The sequence below is a fragment of the Canis aureus genome, chromosome 1, assembly GCF_053574225.1.
Source record: "Canis aureus isolate CA01 chromosome 1, VMU_Caureus_v.1.0, whole genome shotgun sequence".
In the NCBI taxonomy this organism is placed as follows: Eukaryota; Metazoa; Chordata; class Mammalia; order Carnivora; family Canidae; genus Canis; species Canis aureus.
The window spans coordinates 38,014,486-38,041,919 of NC_135611.1; the positions used below are offsets into that span (position 1 = coordinate 38,014,486).

At 36.8% G+C, this 27,434-nt stretch overlaps 1 protein-coding gene across 7 annotated transcripts in view; it reads left to right on the forward strand.

The window, feature by feature from the left end:
- The window catches only part of GRM1 (glutamate metabotropic receptor 1), a 395,756-nt gene that overhangs the window by 301,727 nt on the left and 66,595 nt on the right, over window positions 1-27,434 (forward strand). For all 7 annotated transcript variants that reach the window (XM_077896175.1, XM_077896203.1, XM_077896227.1 and 4 more), the window contains one exon: window positions 26,802-27,048. In XM_077896175.1, the coding sequence (XP_077752301.1) occupies window positions 26,802-27,048 (247 nt within the window). The remainder of the gene's footprint in view (window positions 1-26,801; window positions 27,049-27,434) is intronic.

Consider the following 27,434-nt stretch of genomic DNA (forward strand, 5'->3'; position numbering starts at 1 on the left):
TCTCTACAGGATTGTTCAAAGGTCCCTTGCACACTATTTACAGGAATTATGCTTTTTAAAATTCCTAAAATAATATGTGAAAACTAGTGTAATATTAATTTGTATTTTATTATCACTGAGGTGGAATATTTTCCCAGCTTTATAATTTTTAAAAACTTAACCTTTTGTGATTTCTTTACTGTGTTATCAGATTACCTTTTCTTGGAATTAAAATTATTTTTGTTTTAAAAATTCTTATTATAAAACTTAGGCTTCCTCATTTTAAAACCTTTACACAATAAAAGAAATCAGTCCTGGCCTTTGAGTCCTTAAAACCATTAGTGACTTTTTCAGTTTATAGATAAGCTTAAGTCATGAGAGCACAAGTTTTAGACTCTACAGTGATATGAACAAGTTAGGGATACGGTCACATAGATATTAGAATGGCGTTTGTTGAAAAGAAAACATATGAACAAAAGCTAAATTGTGTTTTTGAGACTATATCTATGTATCATAATTTTTTTAAAAAGTGACATGGATAAAAAAGTACAAACAAATACAAACAAAAAAGATACAAACTTTCAGTTATAAAATAAATAAATCATGAGAGTGTAATGTATAGCATGGTGACCATAGTTAATACTTTGTTAAATATTTGAAAGTTGCTAAGGCAGTAGATCTGAGTTCTCATCACACACACACAAAAATAAATAAATGAATCAGGATATAGGATGTAGGACCTGTTTAGAAGTATTCTAGTTATTTGGAACAGCCCATATAGACTAAAGATATTTTGAAAAATTGGGCATAGGCTAGAGTATTTAATTAAAGAGTTATATATACATATCTGCATGTTTTTATGCATTAGCACCTAGCCTTTTTCCAGTAACTATTTAAGGCAATCTACAAAACTTCCAACATATGACTTTTTGTTAAATGAATGCAAAATAAATATTCTAAGAAGTTAGTTATGGTATAAAATGAGGTGCTTTATATGTAACCTTGACTGACATGAATACACTTTTCTTTTTAACAATAGTTCTAAATTTACAGAAAAACTGAGGAAAGGACAAAGATTCTATATATCCTACAATCCTGTAGTATTAACATGCTACATTAGTATGCTATATTTGTTATAATTAACAAAATAATATTGACACATTATTAACTAAAGTCCATATTTTATTTTGAATTTCTTACTTTTTATCCAATGTCCTTTTTTTCTTTTCTTTTCTTTTTTCTTATTCCAGGATGCCATCCAATAGATATGACATAGCGTTTAGTCATCATGTCTCCTGCCCCTCTTGGCTGTGACAGTTATAATATGGCTTTTTAAAACATGGAAATTTTGTAGAATAAGGGTAGAGGAAAATCAGATAAAGTCAAAGTTGTGAATAAAGACAAAATAATACCATTATTATGTTATTACCATATACCTGTTATGAGATTATGTTCTATGTCTAGAGATGGGCAACAAATATGGCTTTGAAACTCAGTGTCCAAAAGATACAAAAACACCAATTGCTTATGATATTTCATAGAAATGGAGCTCTTCTTAGTACAGAGTCCTGGGATAACTTTCTCTTGGGGCCATAATAAAGACTCTGTAATATCCTTAATATTTTCCTTAACATTATGTTTATGGGAAATCTAAAAATGGCTTATTAAAGCTATTTCCTGTAACATCTTAAAAGTGGGCCAACGTCATGATGACTAAGTGCATTTCAGGTGTCACAGGAGGGATGGCTAGGAGGTAAATGCAGGGCAGTTATCCAAGCTCATTGGAAGATTGAGCACTTCCCCTAAATAGCTCCTCCTACACAGCTCTTCCCTAGGTTTCCAAGGAAAATCAGATAATTCAATAGAGGCAATATTGATGGTTTCAGGTTGGCCCCTCTGACCCACCTCACCCAAGTCTTTCCCCAGCTTCTTCATTGATGGAAGACAAACCAAAGACTTTAAACATGAACACTTGAAGAGAAATCTCCATGAAGGGCATTTAGAGTAGGAAGGCTAAAGGTCAGGATGGTGGAACTATGAGGACTGGATTTTGACAACAAGTGTTCCAGGCACCTTGCAGATTGAGGGATAGCTGCCTCCTCAGTCTTTCCCTGCTTCGCATTGCATTTATTCATCTTGGTCAGGGGCAGTTGCTCATAAAAGTGAATTATGTTTTCTTTGGCCACATCTGTGTACAGTATAAAGTTGCCAAATGTATGAAGCTACCTTCCCTACGCAGTTATAATATCCCAGAAATGAAATGAGATTTTCTGTAATCACAATTACTTACATTGTTCTCTAGATTTTAAATTTTTCTGTGGACAGTATTGCTAATTAAAGATTGCTACAATTAAAATAGAAATGTGACCTATTGTCCTTAAGCTTCCTTTTTTCCCCTTAATCTTCTTTCAAATATCACATACATCCCCAACTCTTACTCTAGCCTAGTTCTGTACACTAGGCTTAGTAGATCACTATTTGATTTCTGACTTTATTCCTTGATACGCGTGACTTTGGAAAATTTTTCTAACATTTTGGGGACTCAGTTGCCTCAACCATAACTTGGGAAGTGTATACCAAAGTTAAAGGGGCAAAGATCAAAATTAAATGAAACAAATTATGTGGTGCTCTTATATAAATATTTAGATAGTATTACTGTCTGAATAATGTTATCCATTTCTCTATGTATACATAAATACAATATATTTAAAACTATTTACCTATCTACATATTATATATATTCACCTTATATATCATAATTCTTAAATCATTATGCCCTTTCCATGTTGTCAAAAGGTTTAGCTGATATTTCTTTCTGTTCTTTTGAATTCTCGATCTTCCCAGCTATCAGATATATTCACAAACTTCCAGGATCTCAGCTTAGGGGAATTTTATTGCTTCTGAGAGGTTGGGAATTTTATCCCAACCTTTATTTGAGTCTCTGCCTGAGAAGAAATGATCCTGTGACCAAAAGAAGCCTACTAGCTTGAACCTGAGTGGCCTTTCATCTCCAGTAAATCAGGCGAGGTCAGTGGTGTGGGGCAGACTAACCTGCCCATCTGTTGGTAAACACCACATCAGAGGACCCTCCCAACCCCAACTCACCCCACCTTGGACCATCTCTTACTTGCTCATCTTTGAATTCTCCCTGAAGAGTTTTTGTATTTCCTATAGCAGTTATCAAACTTCCCTCTAAACCACAGTTTCCTTAAAAGTTGTAAATGCAGGATAAACTTTTACATTCTCTCCTTCACCAAGCACAGTCACAAGGGGAATATGTAATACACTGAGTTGAATGAATGCATGAGGGACAAGAATAGGCATCACTCAGAGATTCCCTGGCCCAAATATTTTACTGCCTCAAAGCTCCTATTACCTATTTTCCAACAAGAGCTTTCTTGGGTGGACACATGTGACTACCTTGAATGCTGCCACACATTCCATAGTGGAAGACAGAGTCTTAAGGAATGAACTCACATTTTGTGGAGGACTGGGGCCCAGAGCAGTCACAGTTCTGTGATATCTTTTTTCTTGACCGAGTTAGGATGTTGTAGAGAGAGGGCATCATGAGGGCAATGATAAGAGTTTGGGTACCTCAGAGGGAGTGATCAGATGTATATAGATACAGGGAGAGGCACCAAAAGTAAATATTCTCAAACTTTTCAACATTACTTTAAATGATTTCCCTACAAGTTATTTCTCAAAATTTCTAAGTGTTTATCCTGACCAACATACCATGTCTATGTTGGGCATATTTTTTGCTAGCTTCAAGGGTAAAAACGGTGCAAAACTATATAAGCTACAAAGCTGGTTTACCAAATTGTGCAGCAGGAACTTTCTTGAATGAAGGAATGGGTGTGTGGCCATGACTAAGCAACTGAGAAATACTCTGCCTCTCTTTAAATCCACTGGTTGGGAAGGAAAATTTTGAAGATTCGTAGTGCATTTTTTTAAGACTTTGTTTCTTTATTCATGAGAGACACACACACAGAGAGAGAGAGAGAGAGAGGCAGAGACACAGACAGAGGGATAAGCAGACTCCTTGCAGGGAGCCCAACATGGGACTCCATCCTTGGTCTCCAGGATCAGGCTCTGGGCTGAAGGAGGCACTAAACCACTGAGCCACCTGGGCTGGCCAGTGCTTTGGTTTCTATTTCTCCTGTGGAAAGAAACTTTTTTGATTGTCTTAGATGTAATAATTTTATTAGTTTAGGAAATAAGAGACAGAGAACTTTCCAGAGAGAATCTTTGTCTTTTTGTTTTGTTTTTTGATGATTTTTTTTCTTTTTTTTTCTTAATTCAGATTTCTTTTTTTGAGCAGTTTTAGATTCACAGCAAAATTGAGAGGAAGGTACATAGATTTCTGCATATACTTCCTGTCTCCACATGCATTACCTGCCCCATTATCAACATCTTCTGCCACAGTGGTAACATTTTTTTAAAAAATTGATGAACTTATACTGACCTATCATTATCACTCAAAGTTCATAATTTACATTAGGACATTAGGACCCACTCTTGTGTTGTACATTATATGAGTTCAGACATGTAATGACACATATCCACCATTATAGAATCCTACGGAGTATTTTCACAGCCCTCAAAATCTTCTGTGCTCTGACTATTCATTAGTTCACACTCCCCTCAGCCCCTGACAACCACTGATCTTTTTACTGTTTCCATTGGAATATAGCTGACATTCCCATCATCTTATCAAATTTGTTTTCACTTGTCTTTTTTTACATTATAAACTTTATATCATGCATAACCAACCCTTACATGCTATAGCTATGTTGTTGTTTTCCTAAAATTTTAATTTTATCTTGGATTAAAAACAATCTTTTTTCTTTTTATTTATTTGCCTCTCTTACCCATATCTAAACGCTACATTGTTAGCCCGATGTTATTCCCACTCTACTAATTATTTTATTTTATGATGCCGCTTTATTTAAAATTTCTTGATGTCTTTGTCAGAACAAACAGGGCTTACTACATGTATTGAGTAACAAGGCAGGATCCATCACCTATTTGGGCTTAAATGTAAGTAAATCTATCACAGGTGTGATAAACATCCCTAACTGTGTGAGTGCATAATGGCATGCTGTACGGTACAAAAGGTTAATAAACTGATATTTGTGCCTAAAGAAGTTTATAGTCTAGTTGAAATGATGGGACATATTCACATGATTCAATTAGGTAACATGACTTGAGAGTATATCACAAGATAGGCTGAAATAATGACATGCTAATTTGTGAGACACAGAAATTGACAGGAGAGGGAAGTCCATGCTATAAAAAATATGGGTATGCTAATTGTGAAGTTCAGACTCACACAGGAAGAGAGAGTGCAGAGGGCCCTGTGACCTTGCCTCTGGGTGGAGGAATTTTCAGAAGAGGAGGTGATGGGGGCCACCATCCTGGCAGGACCTAGACACCTACATGACTGGATTTCAAGGAGTTGCCAGGAATTTTCCTTCAGCTGTCCTGGAATGTTTGGTAGAATGTACTCATCCCAGAGCCCACTTAGAACCATGTCCCACCCTGCCTGTAAGGGTTGTACCAGCCCAGAGAGAACCCACCAGGGGAGAAAAAATCAGCCTCTGTAGAATAAGACAATATTGTGTTTTTATACTTAATATTTTTTTCTAGCTGGAAACAAATGGATAGTGAATAAGAAACAATGGGAAAGGTATCCTATAAACGAAGGAAGAGAGACTAGTTTACTGTTTTGCATATGTATATATCTCTGTGGTTTAAAATTCTGTTACTGAATTCAGAAACCTGTCTTAAACAGGAAATGTAATTATTCCTGGAAAAGTCCTTTAAATTCCCCAACTTAAGAGATAGTAAATTTCCATCTCTAGTGTGTTGCTTACTAGTTACGGAGCTGGGAGCAAGGTCAGTTTCTTCAGCTGCAAAATGAGGGTCTTAATACCCTTTTCATGGGATTTGAAGAGAGGTAATCAGAATATAAGTATGTAGATTTCAATTTGTCCCATTTTCTCTTAAAAGAAAGCTTTCTAACCTCAAACATGTTTAGTTTTAAAAATGGTTTGAGCTTATGGCAAGTGGCAGTGAAAAAATACAGTCTGGCAAACAACTGTCCTTGAAAGATTGCCTTAAAGTCAGCTCGTTGGTTGAAATGTAGGCCTTCAGTGTCTGTGATGGCTTGGAAATCAGAAAAGATCATAGAACTAGAGTGGAGACAGCACACTGTCCAGTTAACATTTCAGAGAAATAAGCTTTTCTTCATTTCTTAAATATTCCTAGGTCACTACAGTATTTATTGTGATGGTAGATTTTAGAAAGCTAGTTGTCTTCTCCATGGGGGTCTCTTGTCTATTTTCTGTAGATGGAGGCTAATATACTAGGCATATCAACCTTGACAAATGATCATAAAGTTAGCAACTTAAAATATTACCACTTATTATCACACAGTTCTGTAGGTCAGACGGCTCAGTATAACATGATTCAGTTGAGTCTTATGTAGCACCTCATAAGAATCCGGGGATGAATCCTTACCAAGCTCATTTAGGTTGTTCGCTGAATTCTGTCCTTTGTAGCTGTAGTACTGAGGTCCCCATATCTCTTCTACATCTCCGCCAGCAGTTATTCCTGTAAGTTTTCTACGTACTTTTTCACACTGTCCATATGGCCACTCCGACAAAGATGGGTAAGGTCCCTCTCATGCTTTAAATCTTTCCAGTTTATCTTTTTGCCACATTTCTCTGTTTTTAAGGCTTGAGTGGTTTAGATTGAGTCCACCTGGATAATCCAGAAAAATCTCCTTCTTTTTAAGGCCCTTTAGCCTTAATTATCTCTGCAAAGTATCTTTGCCATGTAATGTAACATTCAAAGTTTGCAGAAATTTGAACATCTGAAAGGGGCCGTTCTGCTACCATAAAAAGTTAAAAGCTATTACTCTTCATTTTCAGAGCAGGTTGTCTTCCTAAGAAAACACTTTCTTATTTCAGTTAAATGATCTTGGCTATGCCTGCTATCTAATAGGCTTGGAATATAATCTCTCAGAGGAGTAGTTCCTGGCATTTAATAGACAATAATTTGCCTGAGATATGTGCTTATTTGTTTGGGATTCTCTCCTAACACAAACGCCAAGTGTTTCCCCCCATCCCTGTTATGGTTCTCAGTTGTAGGATCCATTTTCTAGAATACCAAATAGAAAAAAAAAAAAGTATTTCTTATTAAGAATCATACTTCATTAAACCTAAATATTTTTTGAACATATTATTTGGGACAATGGTCAGGAAAGGAATTAGAAATAGATTGTACTACATTTCCTGGTAATGTGGGCAAACATAGATGGTAAGTCATCTGTTGTCATCGGTAGGATTTAGCTGGTAGGAGAGACTCACATTTCTTGCTGAGGAACCATTCCGGTCATTGAGGGTGTGTTACTTCCAGGAAGGAGTTAAGTTCCTCTTCTTATGGGTGCAAACAGTGGCTGCAATGCCTGTAAATGAATCAAAAGAACGAGGAGCTGATTCTTGTATCCATGTTCTATTACTGATCATATTTTTTTTACCCAGTTTAAGCAAATAATCTCTGATTCTTTCTTTATCTTTCCAATATTTATTTCCTTCAGACTGATTTTCTCTTTCTCCCTTTGGCTCACTTCTTCTTAACCATTTCACTGCTAATTAGGATTTCTAACAAGAATGAACAGAAGTAAAGAAGTGAAGCACACAGGTACATCTGACCCTAATTACTAGTGTGAGGTTTGGGGAATGATAAGGTGAAAACCAGTGACCAAAAAGTTGGACTCTTTAGTCATCCTTGCTAAATGCCAGTGACAGTCATTGATAACTGAGGGGCCCTACTCTAAACCTATGGATGACCTTTAATAAAAATATCTATACATAATTAGAATACAAATTATTTTATAAGCTGATGGGGCAGCCTGGGTGGCTCAGCGGTTTAGCGCCACCTTCATCCCAGGGCATGATCCTGGAGACCCGGGATCAAGTCCCACATCGGGCTCCCTGCATGGAGCCTGCTTCTCCCTCTGCCTGTGTCTCTGCCTCTCACTCTCTCTCTCTCTGTGTGTGTGTGTCTCTCTCATGAATAAATAAATAAAATGTTAAAAAAAAAAAGATGATGAAGCTGGACCCAGAAACATTTACTATCTTGTGCATAGTCACACAACACAAATACCATGTAAATTTTCTCAAACAATGTTCAGAAAGTTGACCCTATTTCTTTCCTATATGGAGATGTCAAAACCAGAATTTGTTAGTGAGTTACAGTTGCATTGAATAAGAATCAATATGAATAAGCCAAGACAAGAATGCAAATCTGCTATTCTGTCTCATACGTGTTTCCACCAGCTTATGTCTGGCTAGGTACGGACAGTCCTAGGGAAAGTGAGTATGCTGTACTGTAGAGGTTATGTGTGGTGGAAAGCACCATATGTGTCATTACCTGCATCTTCACATGTTATTATTAGTGTGCCATGATGCCTTGTTTTCCACTAATAAATCACCATAAGCTTGAGGCCTTTGTCTTGACAACCTTATTTTCTCTCAGCCCAAGACCCTTCCATGGCTCCGGTGATATATGACTAGATCTCATCTTTGCTTGAATTCCTGTATATAAAGAATTTCTCTTCATTTTAAAGGCTTTTTCCTATTAAATTCAACCAAAATCTAATGAGAAAACTTATCCATTGTGGAGTTTTACTCTTGAAGCAAATATGAATCTCCAGTTACAGAAATCTTGTAGGTACTATCTGCCTTTAGTTAGGAATTATTTAGAAATTGAATAAGAAATCCCTTTCATTGACTGACATTTTGAAGATTAAATCTGAAGCCTCTTGAACTTCATTACAGCTTCATGAATATTATAAGGCTCCCAAACTTAACCCGTCATTTTGAAACTCAGCCAGGAAGGTATCAGTGGTGTTAAAAATTGTGTTTATGGAATGCCTTTTCTTCTAACTGGTTTAAAGCACCCAGCACATTGTTTTGGTCTATCTCTATGACACGCATATAAGTTGTTAGGTAAAAGGTCTCACTATCCCCATTTTATAAGGTGGGTCACCAAGGGTCAAGGAAGTGATAGAAAACTAACAAAGAACACATAATTCTCTAGTAGATATTACTAAGCTCTGAATCTCTCTCTGGGAAAGTCACTTTCATTACTGGGTTTCCTCTTATTTGCCTCACATTGTGTTTAGCTATACATGCATTCAGCCCTCAACTTCTGCTTCAGCCCAGTGCCCAACCCCTGTGGTCCTCTTCTCTTCATTTGCCCACCCACTTGATTTCCATCAATAAACCTCTTCCTACTCCAAGCCCTGGAACATCATTATTAATCTTTAAAGTGTGTGAGATTCTCCCAGGGTGCTCTGGCCTCAGCAATGGTTATGCTTTCTAAGCAGATTTATGATAAATCCCAGGAATCTTCATTTTAGCAGGTACCTTTAAAGGGCCCAATGTTCATAGTAGTTGAGAAAAGTGCCCCACAATCCTGATATGGAGTGGAAAAGTTAGAAAGATTTTTAGAATCTTGAGTCTATTAACCATGGCTTAATAGATTCTAGGTCAGCTCTCTTATCTAGCATAAGTTTCTGAGAAGCAAAACTGGAGGCAGAGATTCTTTTGCTAATGATTTATTGAGTTGTATTCTCAAGAGAAGGATAAGGAGGGAATCAGGAAAGGGCTGGGTAATAAGTTAGCAATTTCTCAGCTGGAGAGAAGTTTCAGTCTGATCCCACAAGTATGTGCTGGAATATAGATTGGCCACAGAATTAGCAAGGGGGCTAGTCTTTGAATGTTAGAGGCAGTCAGTTATTTGGCCTAGTTCTTCTAGGGTGTAGGGAAAGTGGTAGGAAGGAGCAATCTTCCTGCTGAGGCATTTCCAGGTTGTATGAGAGAAATTCTTCATAGAAGAAGGTAGTAGGAGGTTGTTATTAGCATATCAGGGCTATGAGTATTCTGACTGGGAAAGGTAATCTGGGTAGGACACCAATAATATCTGCTACATCCCTCAATTCAACAAGAATCATCTTTATTCCTCCTAGTCTTGAGCTCGTGGCTTTGTCATTTGCCCAGTCCAGTATTAACTCTATATTTTTGTGTCTGGGTACCTTCCCTAGCAGCTTATATAGTACCACAGTTGCTTAAAAACTTGTTCTTCACAATCCCCTTCCTAGATAGAAAAGTCCTACCCTGGAACCAGTCCATTAAAAGGGTACCATCTGGTCACTGTTAGTTTGCAGATGTCTACATGGCTCCTCTATGACTTCTTGTTTCCAAGATCCCAACACGGGTTCTCCCTTTCCTGCTTAACTTATTTGCTGGACTCTGTCTCTAGTTCCAAGAAGGACTTTTGTATTGCAGAACTCCAGGGGTATCATTTTCATTGCATTATCTGAGAATGGCACCTTCTAGAGATGTGCCATAGGGCATCCCAGGCAATACTCCTTGGGAACAGGGTTTTTCCTCTAGACTAGATTTCAGCAGAATCTAGCAGCCCAGTCTTGTCCTCTCTCAGTCTTTCATTTCCCAGGCTCTGCCTGGTGGTATTAGAAAAGCTAGGAATGCTTTTACCTCACTATGCCTGTTGCTTCTACCATGTTTCCTCCTTTCATAAGAATTTACCAAAGGTTTTAAAATCGTAAGAGGCCATCAAATGTTATTATACATTTCATTATATGGCAAACTAATAATAAAACTGAATGCTTCAATAAAATTACTTCACTTGATAGAGATGTTGCTAAAAGGTCCATATTGCAAAGTAAATAATAAATTAAATGTGAAAAGTAGAGGACGGAGATATTAAGCTAGCTTCCCGGACCCTGGGATCACAACCTGCATATGACTTGGCTGTCTTGTAGAACTTAGGGTCTGTGTGCTATAGCAGAAATTTGGAAAGTACTACTTCCAACAACTTTCCTGCCAGAAAATTCCTATTCTAAAGATATAGCACAGTAATGTGCTCGGCAAAAGAGACTTATATTTTTAAAATTCATTTACAACAAAATTCACATAAGTGAAATAATTATAACTACTTGAACATACTATTATAAATATCATTATTTAATTTAAAAACTAATGTGGCAGCTGACAGGAATACAAAATTCACTAAAGAGAAAAGTTTACTTTGGTAACCAAAGCAAACCAAAGGTATAATTTGCATCTATCAAAGTGGGAAGTATTTTACAAAATGGTAGTATGTAGTGTTGGTCAAGATATGGTAAAATGGACATTCAAATATGAAGCTAATGGTAGAATAAATGGTATAGATTTTTTGAAGGACGGTTTTTTCAAAATATATCAAATGTCTAAAGAAACATCTTGATTGAGAAATTTTACTGCAAAGGATTTATACTAAGAAAATGATCCAATATACAATGATATAAATGTGTGTGTACAAACAGGAAAAATAAAAACTTTCAATATTCCTAACCCCCAACAGAGCAAATATTAGATGAATGCTAGGGTATATAGTATATATAAATATATATACACATATATATTTTATTTTTTTATACATATATATTTTAAATATTTTTTAAAGCAGTTTCAGAATCACAGCAAAATTGAGAGAAAGGTACAGAGATTTCCTATATACTCCCTGTCTCCATCAATGTACAGCTTTTCCTAGAATCAACATTCCCCACCAAAGTGGTACATTTGTTATGATTTATGAACCTACACTGACCTATTATTATTAATCAAAGTCCATAGTACCACTGCTCTTGGTATAGCATCATACAGAGTATTTTCACTTCTGTGAAAAGCCCCTGTTCTGTGTCTATTCATCCCTCACCACCCACCTGAGCCCCTGGAAACCACTGATTCTTTTTTATTGTCTCTATAGTTTTACGTTGCCCAGAATATCTCTTATTTGGACTTACATAGCGTATATTCTTTACATATGGCTTCCTTTACTTAATAAAATGCATTTAAAAGCCCTGCATGTCTTTTCACATCTTAATAGTATTTCCTTTTACCACTGAATAATAAATATACTCTTGTCTAGATGTACCATAGTTTCTTTATCATTGTTGGTATATTATTACCATGGATGAAAAGGGCCCCATTTTATTGGGCTTTGTCAGCTATACTATAAATTGACATTTTCAAGGTGATAGAATCTGATCTCAAAGTTTGGAGGTTTGGAGAGCAGGAAAGTTTGGAAAAGATCGAGCAGGCTTGAAGTTTCTCGGGTCTAACAAGCTCAGGTAGAACAAAGCTTCTATGTGGCCTATTCCAGGCTGTATGATTCTGAATTTGGTTTGAGATCCAAAACCCAACTAACTATAGGAAAACATTAACTTTGCTTTGTTTGCCTATTTAAATTCACCTATCTTCCTCAGGGCCTCTAATTCACTGGGTTGGAATAAGACTCTTCAGTTTATGCATGTTGAAAATAGTCACTGAGGACTGGACAACCATCTAGGAAAATAAAGCCTAAAAAGGAGTAGTTGGTAGGCAGCCCGGGTGGCTCAGTGGTTTAGTGCCACCTTCAGCCCAGGGCGTGATGCTGGAGCCCCGGGATTGAGTCCCACGTCAGGCTCCCTTCATGGAGCCTGCTTCTCCCTCTGTCTGTGTCTCTGCCTCTCTCTCTCTCTCTCTCTCTCTCTCTCTGTCTCTCGTGAATAAATAAATAAAATCTATAAATAAATAAATAGATAGATAGATAGATAAATAAATAAATAAATAAATAAATAAATAAATAAGGAGTGTTGGTGCCAGAAAGAAACCTGAATCTTCAGTATTGAAAGTCTGCTTGGATTCTGGCTTATTACTTTGTCTAAAACTCTCTGACAGGCTATTTAAAGTTCAGTAAATAATAGTATTATTGGTATCTTTATTAGCCAAGTTAATAAAGGCTTAGGTTTTTACTGTTTCCTCCACACTGTGTATTTGTACTTCTGTCAATATTGCTATTCAGGGAACCTCTTCTTCTTCTATTTCCTTTCTTCACTCTGTGTCTTACATCTACTTAACAACAGTCTATGTCCAACCTCCTATATGAAGCCTCCCTGGAATTTTACAGTGATTGATTCCTTTTCTAAATTGTTGTCCTTAGAGGTGGATCGGTGCAATTTGACTCTTTAAAATATACAAGCAGCACAGTCTCCAACATATGGAATGTGCACCATGAACGGCTGAGTGATTTTCAAAATGAGAATGTAGTCACTACAGTATTAAATTCTTATTCTGTTAAATAAATACATAAGCTTGCTTTATCCTTAAAATTTTATTTTAAAAGATATTAAAAATTCCTATTATTACAGCTACTAACTAACATCTTCTTCCCCTCAGACAATTGGATGGATATGAGCCTTGAACAGCTCTCTTCCAACAACACTTAGTTCACAAGCTTAAAATGAAACAGAATTATGGTTCTATCTTTTTAGAGATTTGTAGAACTTTCTCACTTACTACTTCAGACTGAAATAATTTCCTGAACTTCCCAACCCTCAGTTTTTCCATTTATACACAGCTTATTTTATTTCTACAGATATTAAGAGCTCCTAATTTGACTAATATATTAAATAGACACTTCATTTATATTACAGTTTATATTCAGTAATCTCAAGTAATAGCTTATAGTCATCACATTAGGTTTCCTTTTGAAAGTGCTCAAGTGTACTCTAGTCACCATCAAGAATAATCAAGCCTCCGTTAGGTCATGATCCTTCTCCTGAGCTGTCAGTCATTCACTATGAGAAACATTGAGATAATATAGAAAACAATGTCTAAATAGCTCTTATTGCTGCATGGAAAGAAGGAAGGTGTGTTTCCATTGCAGGTAGAGTCTATTCTGACAATATGATGGTGGCTTTGCAATTGCAGTAGAAATAGGGGATGTGTTGTGGTGGATTTCTGGCAGCACAGTGGCCTGCAGCTATTCTTACTCTTTGCATACAAGTTTATCTGGGCTTCTAAAACTTGTATCTCCATCACATTCAAGGAAGCCAGAGGCACTGGAAACTCCCCAATAAACCACAGTATCCCTTGGTACACAAAACAAACTTTTTCCCCTAGACTAATATAACTTGAAAAAAAATACACTACTGTATTTTTGTGCTTTTCTATATGAGCAGTTGCAGACGTACCTGGTGATTCTGATTCAACAGTTATGAAGGAAAACAAAATCATTGCTGCCTTCACTTTATAGTTCTGTGAACTTTCAGGGGGCACAACTGAAAAATCAATGCCAAATGTTCTTAGAGAAGATTCTTTTAATGGGTTTCATGTTGACCTCACCACTAGAAGCAGCTGTCATATTTGATCAATGTGGCAGTGTCATACTGATCAATTTTTTCCCTGGGTTATCTTTCCCAAATATTTCTGAGCATATACAGGGTGAATATATAAGCCTTGGTTCCAGTGCTCATTTTTCATCAATCTCTATATTGGCTTTTTTTTTTTTTTTGAAAGAGAGAGGGGGAAAGAGAGAATGCCAGCAGGGAGGGGAAGAGGGAGGAGAGAGAGAATCTTAACCAGGCCCCATACCCAGCGTGGAGCTCAATTTCACCAGCCTGAGATCATGACTTGAACTGAAATCAAGAGTCTGGTGCTTAACCACCTGAGCCACCCAGATGCCCCTCTAAATTAGCTTTTTTATCCCTAGTTAAGGGTGGAATTCATGTCTACTGCTGCCTTTTTGTTCCTAGTTATGAAGGAAATCAGCAGAGGGGGATTAATATCATGTTTCTAACTTCACTCAGAGTACTGTGACAACTCAGCATGACTTGCGTTAATGAGAAGGAGGCTTCTTTGTATGTTAAGTTCATCTGAAAAATGCTGCAGAATATCAGGCCTCAAAATAGTACAGTACTTTAAAAGCACACATGCATCTATTTAACCCAGAGCATATACAAGCATACACACATGCACACATACACACATATACCCATGGTAAGGAAAAGTTCTATTACGCAATTTTATAACCTGAAGCCAGGATTATCCTCAAATTACAAAGGATTTGATATAAATCTAGTACATAAACCTAGACTTTTCCTACCTTTATGATGAGTTTCATGTATCCATTCTTTATTCCTTCAATATAGCCTTGGTTATGACTAACCCTGTCCATTATATTTGCTATCTCAATTCTGAACCTTAGTGATTAGTGGGTGTCAAGGCCTCTGTGTTCTCCCTTCTCTCTAGAGGTGGATACTTGTTTATATGTTTTTTAGTATCAGTTACATTAAGAGGTGGTCAGGCACATGTACCTCATCTAAATTCCAAGTCCTAATGAAAAATAATTGGCTTTATTACACTAGAAAAAGTCCCCTTTGGGTATGAAAATGAACAAGGAATAAGTGTAGACAGAGAATCATCTTGACCACATTTGTGTTTGTCTCATATACCCTCATCTAAGAATAACTAGAAGCCATGAGGGAAAAATCTTGATACGTTGCCCAATTACTTCAGTAGAACTGAATCCCATGATTGAAGCATTATCCAAAAATGGTGTAACACCTGGCATCCTAGAAAGCAAAATTCCCATAAAACAAAAAAATCTCACAGTCAACAGAAATATTGGCCCAGTGATACTAAATTCCATATGTTCCTCAAATGCATTTTTGATGAGTGTGATTTGATGAGATTGAACAAGGTCAGTTTGCAAAAACCTGACCCCAATAGTCTAAGTTAGCAGTCTAGGTTAACTACAGGCACAGACAGTGGGTGCTACTTGAGAGAGTTCCTTTTGGTACATTAAGAGCCTCCTCTAAGTTTGTTCTTATTCTGTGACTTCCAAACTGTTATTGCCAACCAAGGCTATATGCCCCAAGGGTTCTTGTCTAATTAGATTCTTAAGTTAACCTCTGTGGTTATTTCCCCCAGAACAGAAAGGTACACTTCCAGCTAAGCCCATGGACAATTGTGTCCAGAAGGATTGACCCTTGAGTAGTCTGGGAACTCAGATAAAATCTTAGGAAATCAGTTAATAGTTTCTTGAGGCTAGGTCAATCTGAGGTCATAGAATCTAGAATATTAATTCTTAGTGGTATGTTTCTTTTCAAATAATTTTTGTCTGTTTTTAAATCTTCTCTATAGAGTAATGAATGGAACATCTATATGAAAGAGCCATGCAAAGTATTCTGCCTCTATGTCAACACGTTCCATGTGAAATAAATCATGGTGACCTCACCATGTGAAGAAATATGTGGAAGTCCTCTTTATAGATTATATAATCTACAAGTAAGGGAGAATTTTATTTTGCACACACAAACATTTATTAATGTGGTGGCAAACACCACATCTTTCTATGAACCTGCTGAGTAAAATAGCACTCTTGGATTACAACTAAGTGAGAGACAGAGCAACATAATACTTAAGAATGAGAACTCTGGAGTCATACCAGCTAGGTGTCAGGCTAGTCACCACCACTATACAGCTATGTGATCTTGAACAAGTCACTCAACCCATTAGTCCCTGGATTTTCTGTAAGTAAGCTGGATATAGTAATATTACTGATTTCATAAGTCATGGTGAGGTGAATAAGATAATATGTGTAAAGCATTTGATTAAATTCCTATCACATAGAAAGCACCTGATTAAATTTCTATCACATTAAATTCCTATCACATTTGATCATGTTATCTCTGTATATGATGCTGGGTCAGGTTTGATGGAATTCTTGCAGATTTTTAAAACAAAGCTTGTATTTTAGAAAAATTTTAAGGAAAAGTTGCAGATTTTTATCAGGGAGTTCTTATATTCTCTGCACTCAAGTTTCTCATATTGTGAGCAATTCATATTGCTATGTTACATCTGCCACAATTAATGCACCAATATTGGTACATTATTATTAACTGAACACCATGTTTTTTTTTTCATATTTTATGAGTTCTCCTTTTTTGTGTTCCAAGATCCCACCCAATGTATCACATTATATTCATTTATATTGTCTCCTTAGACTTCTCTCTGTTCTGACAATTCTTGAACTTCCTTTGTTTCTGATGACCTTAACAGTTTCCAGGAGTTCTGGTCAGATATTTTATTTAATATCCCTGAAGTTGGGGATCCCTGGGTGGTTCAGCGGTTTAGCACCTGCCTTTGGCCCAGGGTATGATCCTGGAGTCCCAGGATCGAGTCCCGCATCAGGATCCCTGCATGGAGCCTGCTTCTCCCTCTGCCTGTGTCTCTGCCTCTCTCTCTCTCTTTCTCTCTGTGTGTCTATCATGAATAAATAAATAAAAACTTAAAAAATTTAAAAAAAATAATATTCCTAAAGTTGAGTTTGGCTGATGTATTTCTTATGGTCAGACTGGGATTATGGGTTTTGGGAGGAAGACCACAGACATGAAGTGTCTTCTCAACACAACAGATTAAGAGAGTACCCTATCAATTTATTACTGATGATGTAACGTTGATTACCTGTCTAAGTAGTATTTACCAGGTCTCTCTTTTAATACCTCTTTTAATGCTGTGCTCTTTGAAAGCAAGTCACTAAATGTAATACCCCTTTTAATACTGTGCTTTTTGAAAGCAAGTCATTAAGTGTATTCCACTTTTAAGGGATGGGGAATTATTCTTCACCTTCTTAAGGGCAGGGCATACATTTTTTGGAATTCTTCTGTTTATATTTGTCTCTTCTCCATTTATTTTTTTAAATTTAATAATTTATGTATATGAACATAGACTTGTGACTCTATTTTATACTTTGGGTTATAATTTAATACTATATTGCTTATTTTGTTGCTTAAATTGTTCAGCTTTGGGAAAGACCTTTGGGTAGTCTTTCAGTTGACTCTAGTGTCCTTTTGACATTTATCTTTTTTTTTTTTTTTTTTTTTTTTTTTTAGCACTTCCTTAGTTTCTGGCATTGCAGGATGCTCTAGGCTCATCTTGTACATTTTCTGCCCCAGCCCTACAATTGTTTATTTCTCCAAGAGTCTTGATTCTTTTTACTAGAAAATGGTTTTAGAAACCAAGACCTGGGCACTGAGTGTGCTTATTGCTTTTGGGTATTGTAGCTTCAGTCCACTGAATTGAGAAATATTTATATACCAGTCCACATCTAAATATATATATATATTATATATATTATATAAATATAATACTATATATAATTATATATAATTATTTCTATATAAACTTATCAATATATTAAGCTAAACTTAAATTCATGCTAATGCCTTCAGCTTGATTCCAGTACCACACGGTTTATTCCAGTTTCCCCCTTTGCTTATCTGTAACTTTCCATTCCAACTATGATAAACTTGGCTTCTACCATCTGCCATGCATTGATTTATTTGTTCAACCTTGGTGCATGTACAGCTATTTCAGAATTGTTAACCCACACTGTATGGGAAACAATTTGGCCAACTAGGCTATATTGCTTGTATTCCATTTCTGAATATAATTTTAATAGATTCAGATCAGCCCTCTAACTTCTCAAAGAGGTCCTTCTTATAGAATCTATATTTGGCATTCTTGTTTCTTTAAATATGCCCTTTATAATCTGAGCAGAGCAGTTGACATCCAAGCGGATTTAAATAAAGTCTGCACCCTGTATTTGTTTATCAACAGATTCTGCTAAGAATTCTTTTCCTGTATGTGCTTGACAACATTAATCTTAAAAACCACTCTTTCAATTTCTGCGACACATATTGACTAAAGTCTCACTAGCCATGAGTTCTTATTGGGGCCTTAGGAATACCAAATTTGATTCTTTCAAGAGATGTTATTGGAAGACACTGCATAAAAAGGAATATGCCACTCAAGAAATCCCAACAGTTGCAACATTGGTACAGATAGTGTTGTGATCTACACGGGCTGTTGTCTACTTAAAATATCAACATAAAATACCAACTAATAGTGACCTAGGAAGATGAACCATAAATTAAAATCCATAGTAGATCTCATTCTTAGGTGGTACAGGCATGCTAATAAACCTTATAATCTATATTTAAATCCCAAAGTCTGTTTAGAATTTGATAGGCTTCTATTCCAGGCTTCCAACTTATCCACTTGGCATATGAATTCCAGGGAAAAGGCTGAAGAATATGAAATTGTTTAATATGTACCAAAGTATGTTTCTTATGTATGATATTTTGTCAAGTTATAGATACTTACTGTATTAATAAGAAGTCAATTATTAAAGTACATAAAATGCCCATGCCATATAATTCTATGGTATTGTTTTTGTAATAAATAAGACTCTATATTGCCTACCAGACAACGTTATATTAAGTCCTAATTAAATAGCTCAGAGATCAGTAGAATATTTACAAATAGCTATTATATTTCTGCAAAATCCACTCTAACCTATTAGCTCAGTCCAAACACTGCAACATAAACCTGGAGGTACATTAAAAAGGATAAACTATTGACAGGAACTCAAAATAGATCATAATAGCATTGAATCATGGAACTCTCTTACATATGTAGAAGGAAGCATGTTTCCTATCATCCATAAGTAAGCAGAAGTGGTGCTGTGAGCATAGATACGCCTTCTTAGAGTTTGATAGAGACCCAGAGGAGTAAGCAAGGAATCTGACCCCACAGGTTGTTGAGAAAAGAGTTGGTGCCTGATGAATTTTAGCAACACTTTAACTTCTCTCTGTGGTTAAAGCAGCCAGCTCTCTGTAACATACTTTATCTCTATGATTACCTGCCAAATGCTTACTGCAAACCCGCAAAGATTAGTTACCCAGGGGGAGTGGTTTATAACTTCATGACAGCATTTTGTGCCAGATCAATAATAAAGGCAAAGGCACATAGCAAGCTGCCCTTGTTTTCTTTGAACTATCCCTCTAATTCAACGTACTGTTACTGACTGGATTCTCAGCATCATTTAAACACAGCAGCAATTGTCCTCATTTGTTTTTCACACACACCATAATTTTTGAACGAATTACCTAAAATGCAATTGTATTTTCAAGGAATTGAGGCTTACCATATATTATCATCAATTTGAGAGCCTGCTGTTCACGTGTCATATAAGTGGGGGATTTCTCTCTTAACAAAAGATTGTGATGGTGAATTTAGAAAAATGTACTGCTCACATATGTTAAACCCAGGTGGGTTTAAGCAATAGAAAATCAACTAATAATAACAGTGATAATAACATATGCTCGGTTAAATGAACCTTCCTTTCTTCTATCCTACATAGGAGTTAATTTACATTTTAATAAACTGAACAGAAAATAATGGAGGGATCATATTTTTCTGTGGTGTGAACAGAGAAAGCCTAGGCAGTTGTGAATTTCATCACAAATTCTCCCTGGAAAAGCAGAAAGAAAATTTAACAGTCTAGATCTTCAAGAAAAACTGAAGGCACTTTCATCCTTTGAGGTCATTATTTTTAAAATGATCTGATTAATCTTTCTTCAATTAATCTGATATTTAGGTCAGTTAGAGGAATATGAATTTTATTTTCTTAACAATATAAAATAATACAGCCCTTTCTATTTTGATCTGAATTTAGCGTGTATCAAATGATATACTGAGTATATAATGCTTTCAGATAGAGAGGCTGTGCAGAGTTATAAATGCCAAGAAATCAGAAGAATATTTTCTCTGGGATAGTTATGTTTATCACTATTTCCCAAAATACTTCCTTATTTTATGATGAGATAGAAGAATGCTTGTTTTGTTTCTTTTTAGTTTGAAGTTAATACTGAGGGTCTAAATTTGAAAAGGCAACTGGATTTATGCATACTGGTGGGGTTGCTCTAATGAAATAGAACAGTCATCAGCCAAAGTACTCTTTTACACTTCAACATTCTCTCAATCTCTATTCTTTATCCTTTCACTTTCAGCATTCAAACTGAGACAATTATTATTATAAACTCAGAAAAAAATAAATATCAAACTGATTGTTTTTGCTTACAAATGTCTTTTCTGTTAGGGGAGTTCTCCAGCGCTTGGATACTTGCATGCATAATGCCACTTGGTCCCTGCCAAGGGGACTGGAGGCCACTGCCTCTATACTTATTAGCTACGTGACCCTAAGTTTACGACCCCTGGGATTTCAGTGGGACAGACAATGTACTTCCTTCCCAAATTTTACGCAACTAAGAAGTAGACACAGGAGTCAAACAGATGTTGTGTTAGTAATGTGATTGTATATATAGAAAATTCAAAAGAATTTATTGAAAATTGGAATTAATAAATTAATTTAGCAAGCTTGTAGGATGCAAAGCTAAAATACAACTATCAAGAGTGTTTCTATATACTAGCAACAAATAACATTTTTTTCAAATATGCCAATTGTTGCAGCATAATAAAAATCAAATACGTAGATTCTGCCCACTGAAGAACTACAAAACATTGCTGGGATGGATTTAGGAAGCTCTAAATAAAGAAAAGCATTCTGGACACGCTCTAAATTAGGATCTTGACATCAGTTACATGGTTATGAACTTATGTAAACATTTATTGATCTGTACAAGAAAGTTTTCTGCACTTTACCATATATGAGTTATACCTCAGTTAATTTTTTTAAGATTTTATTTTTAAGTAATCTCCACACCCAACATGGGGCTCAAACCTATGACCCTGAGATCAAGAGTTGAGTGTTCCACTGACTAAGCTAGCCAATAACCCCCCCCCATTTTTTTTAAAGTTAAAAACAACCAAAAAACTAACTGAAAAACAGAAACCACACTGGATTAAGGACATAGATTAGATATATGGCCAAGATAGACTTTTCACTACTTGATCCTAGAACTAGAGAGATTAACCTGTCTAGCCTACTGGCAGGGCTACACAACAGCCCACATCTACCCAAAGCCTCAGAACCAGCCAGAACCTTTGAGTACTGTCAGATGATGGATTCCAAATGTGAAAGCAAAGGGCAGAGTTGAGCATGCCCAGTTTCTTCTTTTGTTTTTTTTTTTTCTTTTTTTCTTTTTTTTTTTTCCAGTTTCTTCTTAAAATGAATCACTCATCTCTTACCATTAGGTAAGTCAGAAGTCCTGAAGTGCTAGTTAATAGGGAGTCTCTTTAATAGAAGCATTTACCTGAAAGAAAAGAAGGGAATGAAGGATTAATCAAAGGGAAAGAAGTCCCCATTTGTGACTTAATTTTAGTCTTCACATGTTGTAAAAGAGTGATCATAGAAGCTATCACATATTGTTGTGTGAAGAGTAAAACGATAGACTATGTGAATGGCTTTGCCATGTAGCAGTAAATGTAGAATTGGAAAAGCAAAACATAGAAACTTTAGAGTGGCAAGCGATCTTTAGAAAGATAAGCTGATCCACTTGTATTTTTTTTTTTTTAATTAGGAAACTGAGACCCAAGGAGGTCTAGACTTATGTAAGTTCCATGGCATGCTGGAAATGTACCGATGTATTGTAGCAGCACTGCATCTGCATTTGCATCTGGGTCCCAGGTGTTCGTGTGCCTCGTCCAGAGTTCTTTATGCTATACCATTCTACAGAATAGACGTCCTAACTGGAAGCAGATAGAACCTCCAACCCTTCCCCCTACTGCCATGAAGATCCTGTTTTCAGAGGGTATGCAGTCAGTGCTCCCTCCTTCCCCCCTGTGAAGACCATGTGTGCTGCCTCACTCAAGCAACAACTTGTAGCCCTTATTGTGTTGTAGCAATAAGAGCAAGATTACTGCTTAGAATCAAGGTAGCTATTTTTACAATCCACTCTGAGGTAGTTAGGCAGGTATTCTTTTGAAGGTAAATAAACACAGTCAACTACAATTATTTGATTCTATTTAGTGTATTAGGAAAGGTAATGATTTAATGATACCCTAGTGGTCTATAACAGTTAACACACCACAGAAAACCGAATCATAAAATCCCCTTCTCACTAAAAATCCTGACATTAGTATTATGAAAGGGCACTAAATCCCAGGGAACCCCAGTGTTTACACCTTCCCACCAAGTGACAATATTATTATTGGATTCTCTATTCACTGGTCATGAAAATATAGGATATGGGAGGTACAGGGAAACCTCTAACATATTCTGTTTATTCAGTGACAGATTCTTGCAACATTATCTGAGACAGTTGCTATGGCAAAGAAAATGGTCCCATAAAGGCCAGATGATTTTCTATGTTGCACCTTCCCAAATGCTAGCTCATAATGAGCTGGGGTAGTAGTTGATGGTGGCACCCCCTTCATGTGCAGACCCAGTGGACTTGCAAGGTAAAGAAGTACATGTGCTCGCTTCACATTTACACAAACACACAAACGGTTTGTGTTTATTTTGGAAAGGCGTGTGAATTACAAATATTTCCTGCAAACATGTGCCTAGCTTCCTGGCTGCCTGTATAATGAATACTGACAGGATGAGCTTCTTTGTCATAGTTTGCTGTTAAAAGACTGGGTGTCGGTACTTTTACTCAGAGAGACAGCTGTGCACATCTGGAAGGATCCTAGGGAGAAGCCCTAAACAAGCTTGATGAGACACACAGAGAGAGTCAGAAACGTAGAAAAATGGAGAAGCAGCGTCCTCACAGGGAGTCCATTGTGGGACTCGATCCCCTGACCCAGGAGAATACTCTGAGCCTAAACAGCAAGCCCTAAACAAGCTTGATGATGATCCACAGTAGGATGCCCTCTCCTCAACCACCAAAAAAGTTCTGCATCTGTAGATTTCTATATCTGTACCCACACTGCCCGAGTGTAACAGAAAAAATAAGGATCAGGATTGCATTTGGGATACCACTGCTCCTTCCTCAATTGTAAATGGGGAGATTAATGTCTATTTGGCAGGATTATCATGAGCTCATTATTTGAACAACGTATAAACAATCCAAAAATAGTAGCTAGTGTCAATGTGTATACTTCCCATTAACATTTACCTACTGTTATCTAATGTAAAATTAGTTAAAATTGACAAGAATAGTCTACTAATTGTTTATTGTACATATACAAAAATGCATGTATTTTTATATACATATAATAATAACATCATAACAGCAGTAATAGATACACTTAGAGGCTGGTGTGGCTCAAGAAACGTCACCATTTAACCAGTTTGTCTGGTTACACCTGTGCTTCCAGAATCATTACTATTTCACTCTCAAAAGTGGCCCAGTTTGGACAATAAGTTATATGACTGCCTTAAATAAGAATCAAAAGGAAAATATTGATCCCAGAGAAATCCAAGAGCAATTACAGTCTCAATGCTTATAAATAACATACCCACCAGACAATCCTAGCTTAAAAAGTTTGTACTGGGGACATCAACATAATTTTGAAAATATATAATATGTCTTTAATAGCAGTTACCAAACAAAAGCAAGAAACTCAGTGGTTGTTAAGGCTTGCCCCAACAGAGAATTTTTCATGAAGAACACTAGGTATTTATTCTCCTATTTTCTCACAGTTTGCTCCTGGGTTCTTTAATAGCTGTAACTTAAAACAGGTGGTTTTGTATTGACTAGAACCCTTTAAGAGGCTGCTGCATTGAAGGTTATTTGCCTCTCAATTTTTGTCTGTTTTTTTTTCTCCCCCTTTCTTTAATTCCTTGTAACTTCTTTCATTCTAGCAGTTTTAACATTTAGTTCCAGCACTTGGAGGTTTCAAACAGTCTTTAAAGCCTTGTTTCAAACTTAACAGATAGATGACAGTCATTTATCTCTTTAATATTCAAATATAAAAGAGATAGAAAGGAAACTAACATTAAGAGCCAAGAGTTCTTGGTGACAAACCAAGTTACCCTGTTTCAATGACTTCACAATTTTGCAGGGATGTTTGGCTTCTGCTTTATATAAACTTCTATACTTGCTCTGTGTGGTTCGGTTTTAAAGTGTATTCTCTGCCTGTCTTACTTTTTACTTCCTTTCTTCCTTTCCATTGAGAAAATATTACTTTGAGTAAATCACATTTTTAATAATTTCCTAGTAAGCAATTGTGGAAGACAAGGTGAGATGGAATTCTTCCCATCTTCAATCTGTCCTTGGTATTTTGTATCTCACTTTAGGGTAGCTACAAGTATTTTTGTCACATTTTCAACTATATCTAAATAATTAAGTTTTAAAAAATAACTTGTTAGCAGCATGTGGGTGGCATAGTCAGCTATACACCAGACTCTTGGTTTTGGCTCAGGTCCTGATCTCAGGGTCATGATATTAAACCCCGCATCAGGGGTGTCAGGCTCCATACTCAGCTTGGAGTCTGCTTGGGATTCTCTCTCCCTCGCCCTCTGCCCCTCCTACTCATGCTCTCTCTCTCTTTCTCTCTCTCAAATAAATAAATAGATCTTTAGAAGAAATAACTTTTTAGCAATGTCTTATTTCTCAAGCTTAACATCAAAGTCAAAGCTGTTTATCATCTTATATCTTCCAAACACTTCAATCTTCTCTCACTTCTCTGCCACTCTCCGGTAGGAACCTCAGTGTCCAGTGATCTACCTAGGGTGGAAGAAAGAGGTCAGCTGGCTGGGGGAACAAGGAGCTTCGTGCTATTCTCAACCCCATCAATGGCTGAACTCATGGCCTTTCCCAGCTTCTAGCACTTGAAGCATAAGTGGAATAGATCCCTCACTATTAGTTTAGGGTGGGGATAAGGGGAAAAGGGAGGGAAAGTCTGCTGTAGAGAGAAGCAGATTTCTGGAACTAAGTACAAAATCTCTGAATTATGCCAGTGATGTGTTCCAAATCTATTTTGTTTTATAAACCTATTATCTTTTTTCAACATATCCAATTGGTTTCTGAATTTCTCATCTATACCTAAGTCCTTAAGTTGAAACTTCTGTATGGAGCTCATATCTAACTTTATACTATTCTTGTGATACTTGCTTGGCAGTTGGGGAACTTTTGATCACTGTGACATAGGTAGAAATGATTGCAGGGTTTTTGAAATTCATGGGTAAAGGTTAAAGTCTAAAATTAAATGTGTTGTATGACTTTTCCGTCAAGAAACAATTTACCAGGGTGCCTGGGTGGCTCAGTGGTTGAGCTTCTGCCTTTGGCTCAGGTCATGATCATGGAGACCTGGGATCAAGTCCCACATCGGGCTCCCTGCATGGAGCCTACTTCTCCCTCTGCCTGTGTCTCTGCCTCTGTGTGTGTGTGTGTGTGTGTGTGTGTGTGTGTGTGTGTGTGTCATGAATAAATAAAGAAAATCTTTTTTTTAAAAGAAACAATTTACCTGAGTTTCTAATAATCAGCAAATCTGATTCAAATATTTCTATAGTTTCAACCATATGTAAAGAGAGATTCATACTACTTCGTTCTTCTTTTTTTAAAAAATATTTATTTATTTATTCATGAGAGACACACAGAGAGAGTCAGAAATGTAGAAAAATGGAGAAGCAGCGTCCTCACAGAGAGTCCATTGTGGGACTCGATCCCCTGACCCAGGAGAATACTCTGAGCCTAAGGCAGATGCCCAACCGCGGAGCTACCCAGGTGTCCTTACCTAGTTCTTCTTAATCTGGGTTTTTGTGGCCCAAGAGATGGAAAAATTAGTGGAATCATCAAGAAAAAATATCAGGGTTTGGGTAACACACAAACTGAGTTATTATAGATTGTGAATTGTCATAGAGGATATAAAAAACATTTTTCCAGTACTGTGATAGAGGGAGAGTTTTAATATAAGTCTCTGTGAGCCAAGAGGGAATGAGTTATTTTTACTGCTCCTTAAGGACTTCCTTGCAATATTTGAAAGTTCTTTATTTTCACCTCTATGGAGTTTACTTCATATGTTATAAAACCATTATTGAATTCAGAAAATAAAATTGAATAAACTATTTGCAGATAGAATTAGAACTAGTCACATGCATGAGGCTTGAACAAGTGAACTTGGTTTTTCCTTCCTTGGGTCTCCAGTGAGACCCCCGAAAAGCATCTAAGAATTGAACATATAATCCTAGACCTCATTATTGCATCCTTGGTAGCAGTCTGTTTTATGTTGCAGGTAATGAAAGCTTAGAAGAAAACTATGTTCAGGACAGTAAAATGGGGTTTGTCATCAATGCTATCTATGCCATGGCTCACGGGCTGCAGAACATGCACCACGCCCTCTGCCCAGGCCACGTGGGCCTCTGTGATGCCATGAAGCCCATCGACGGCAGCAAACTCCTGGACTTCCTCATCAAGTCCACGTTCATCGGTGTGTCTGGAGAGGAGGTGTGGTTTGATGAGAAAGGGGATGCTCCTGGAAGGTAAAGCAGTCTTTTCTGTAATGGGTTCGAATAACCTTGTGACCCTCCCTGAGCTAGACAGATGGCAACTTGGGTCCATTTGGTGTCATGATTTCTAGGTGTCATGAGGATAGATACAACTAGATAGGTCAAAAGACAGGTCAAATCTTAGATGGAAATTATGTTATAAAACGTTGAAAACTTGTTGGTAAACACCCACAATCCTGTTTTCTTCCAGCGCCACCTCCCCACCAGCTATTTATTACCCTGGCCCTTTCCTCAGAATGCATGGGACCTCCTACAAGCCCAAGAAACTGAAGAGATTATACCTGAGTAGTGGGCCCCTCCCTGGCAGTGCCAGCACCAGACCAGCATCTTTCTGATGGATTAGTCCCAGTGCCATGCTG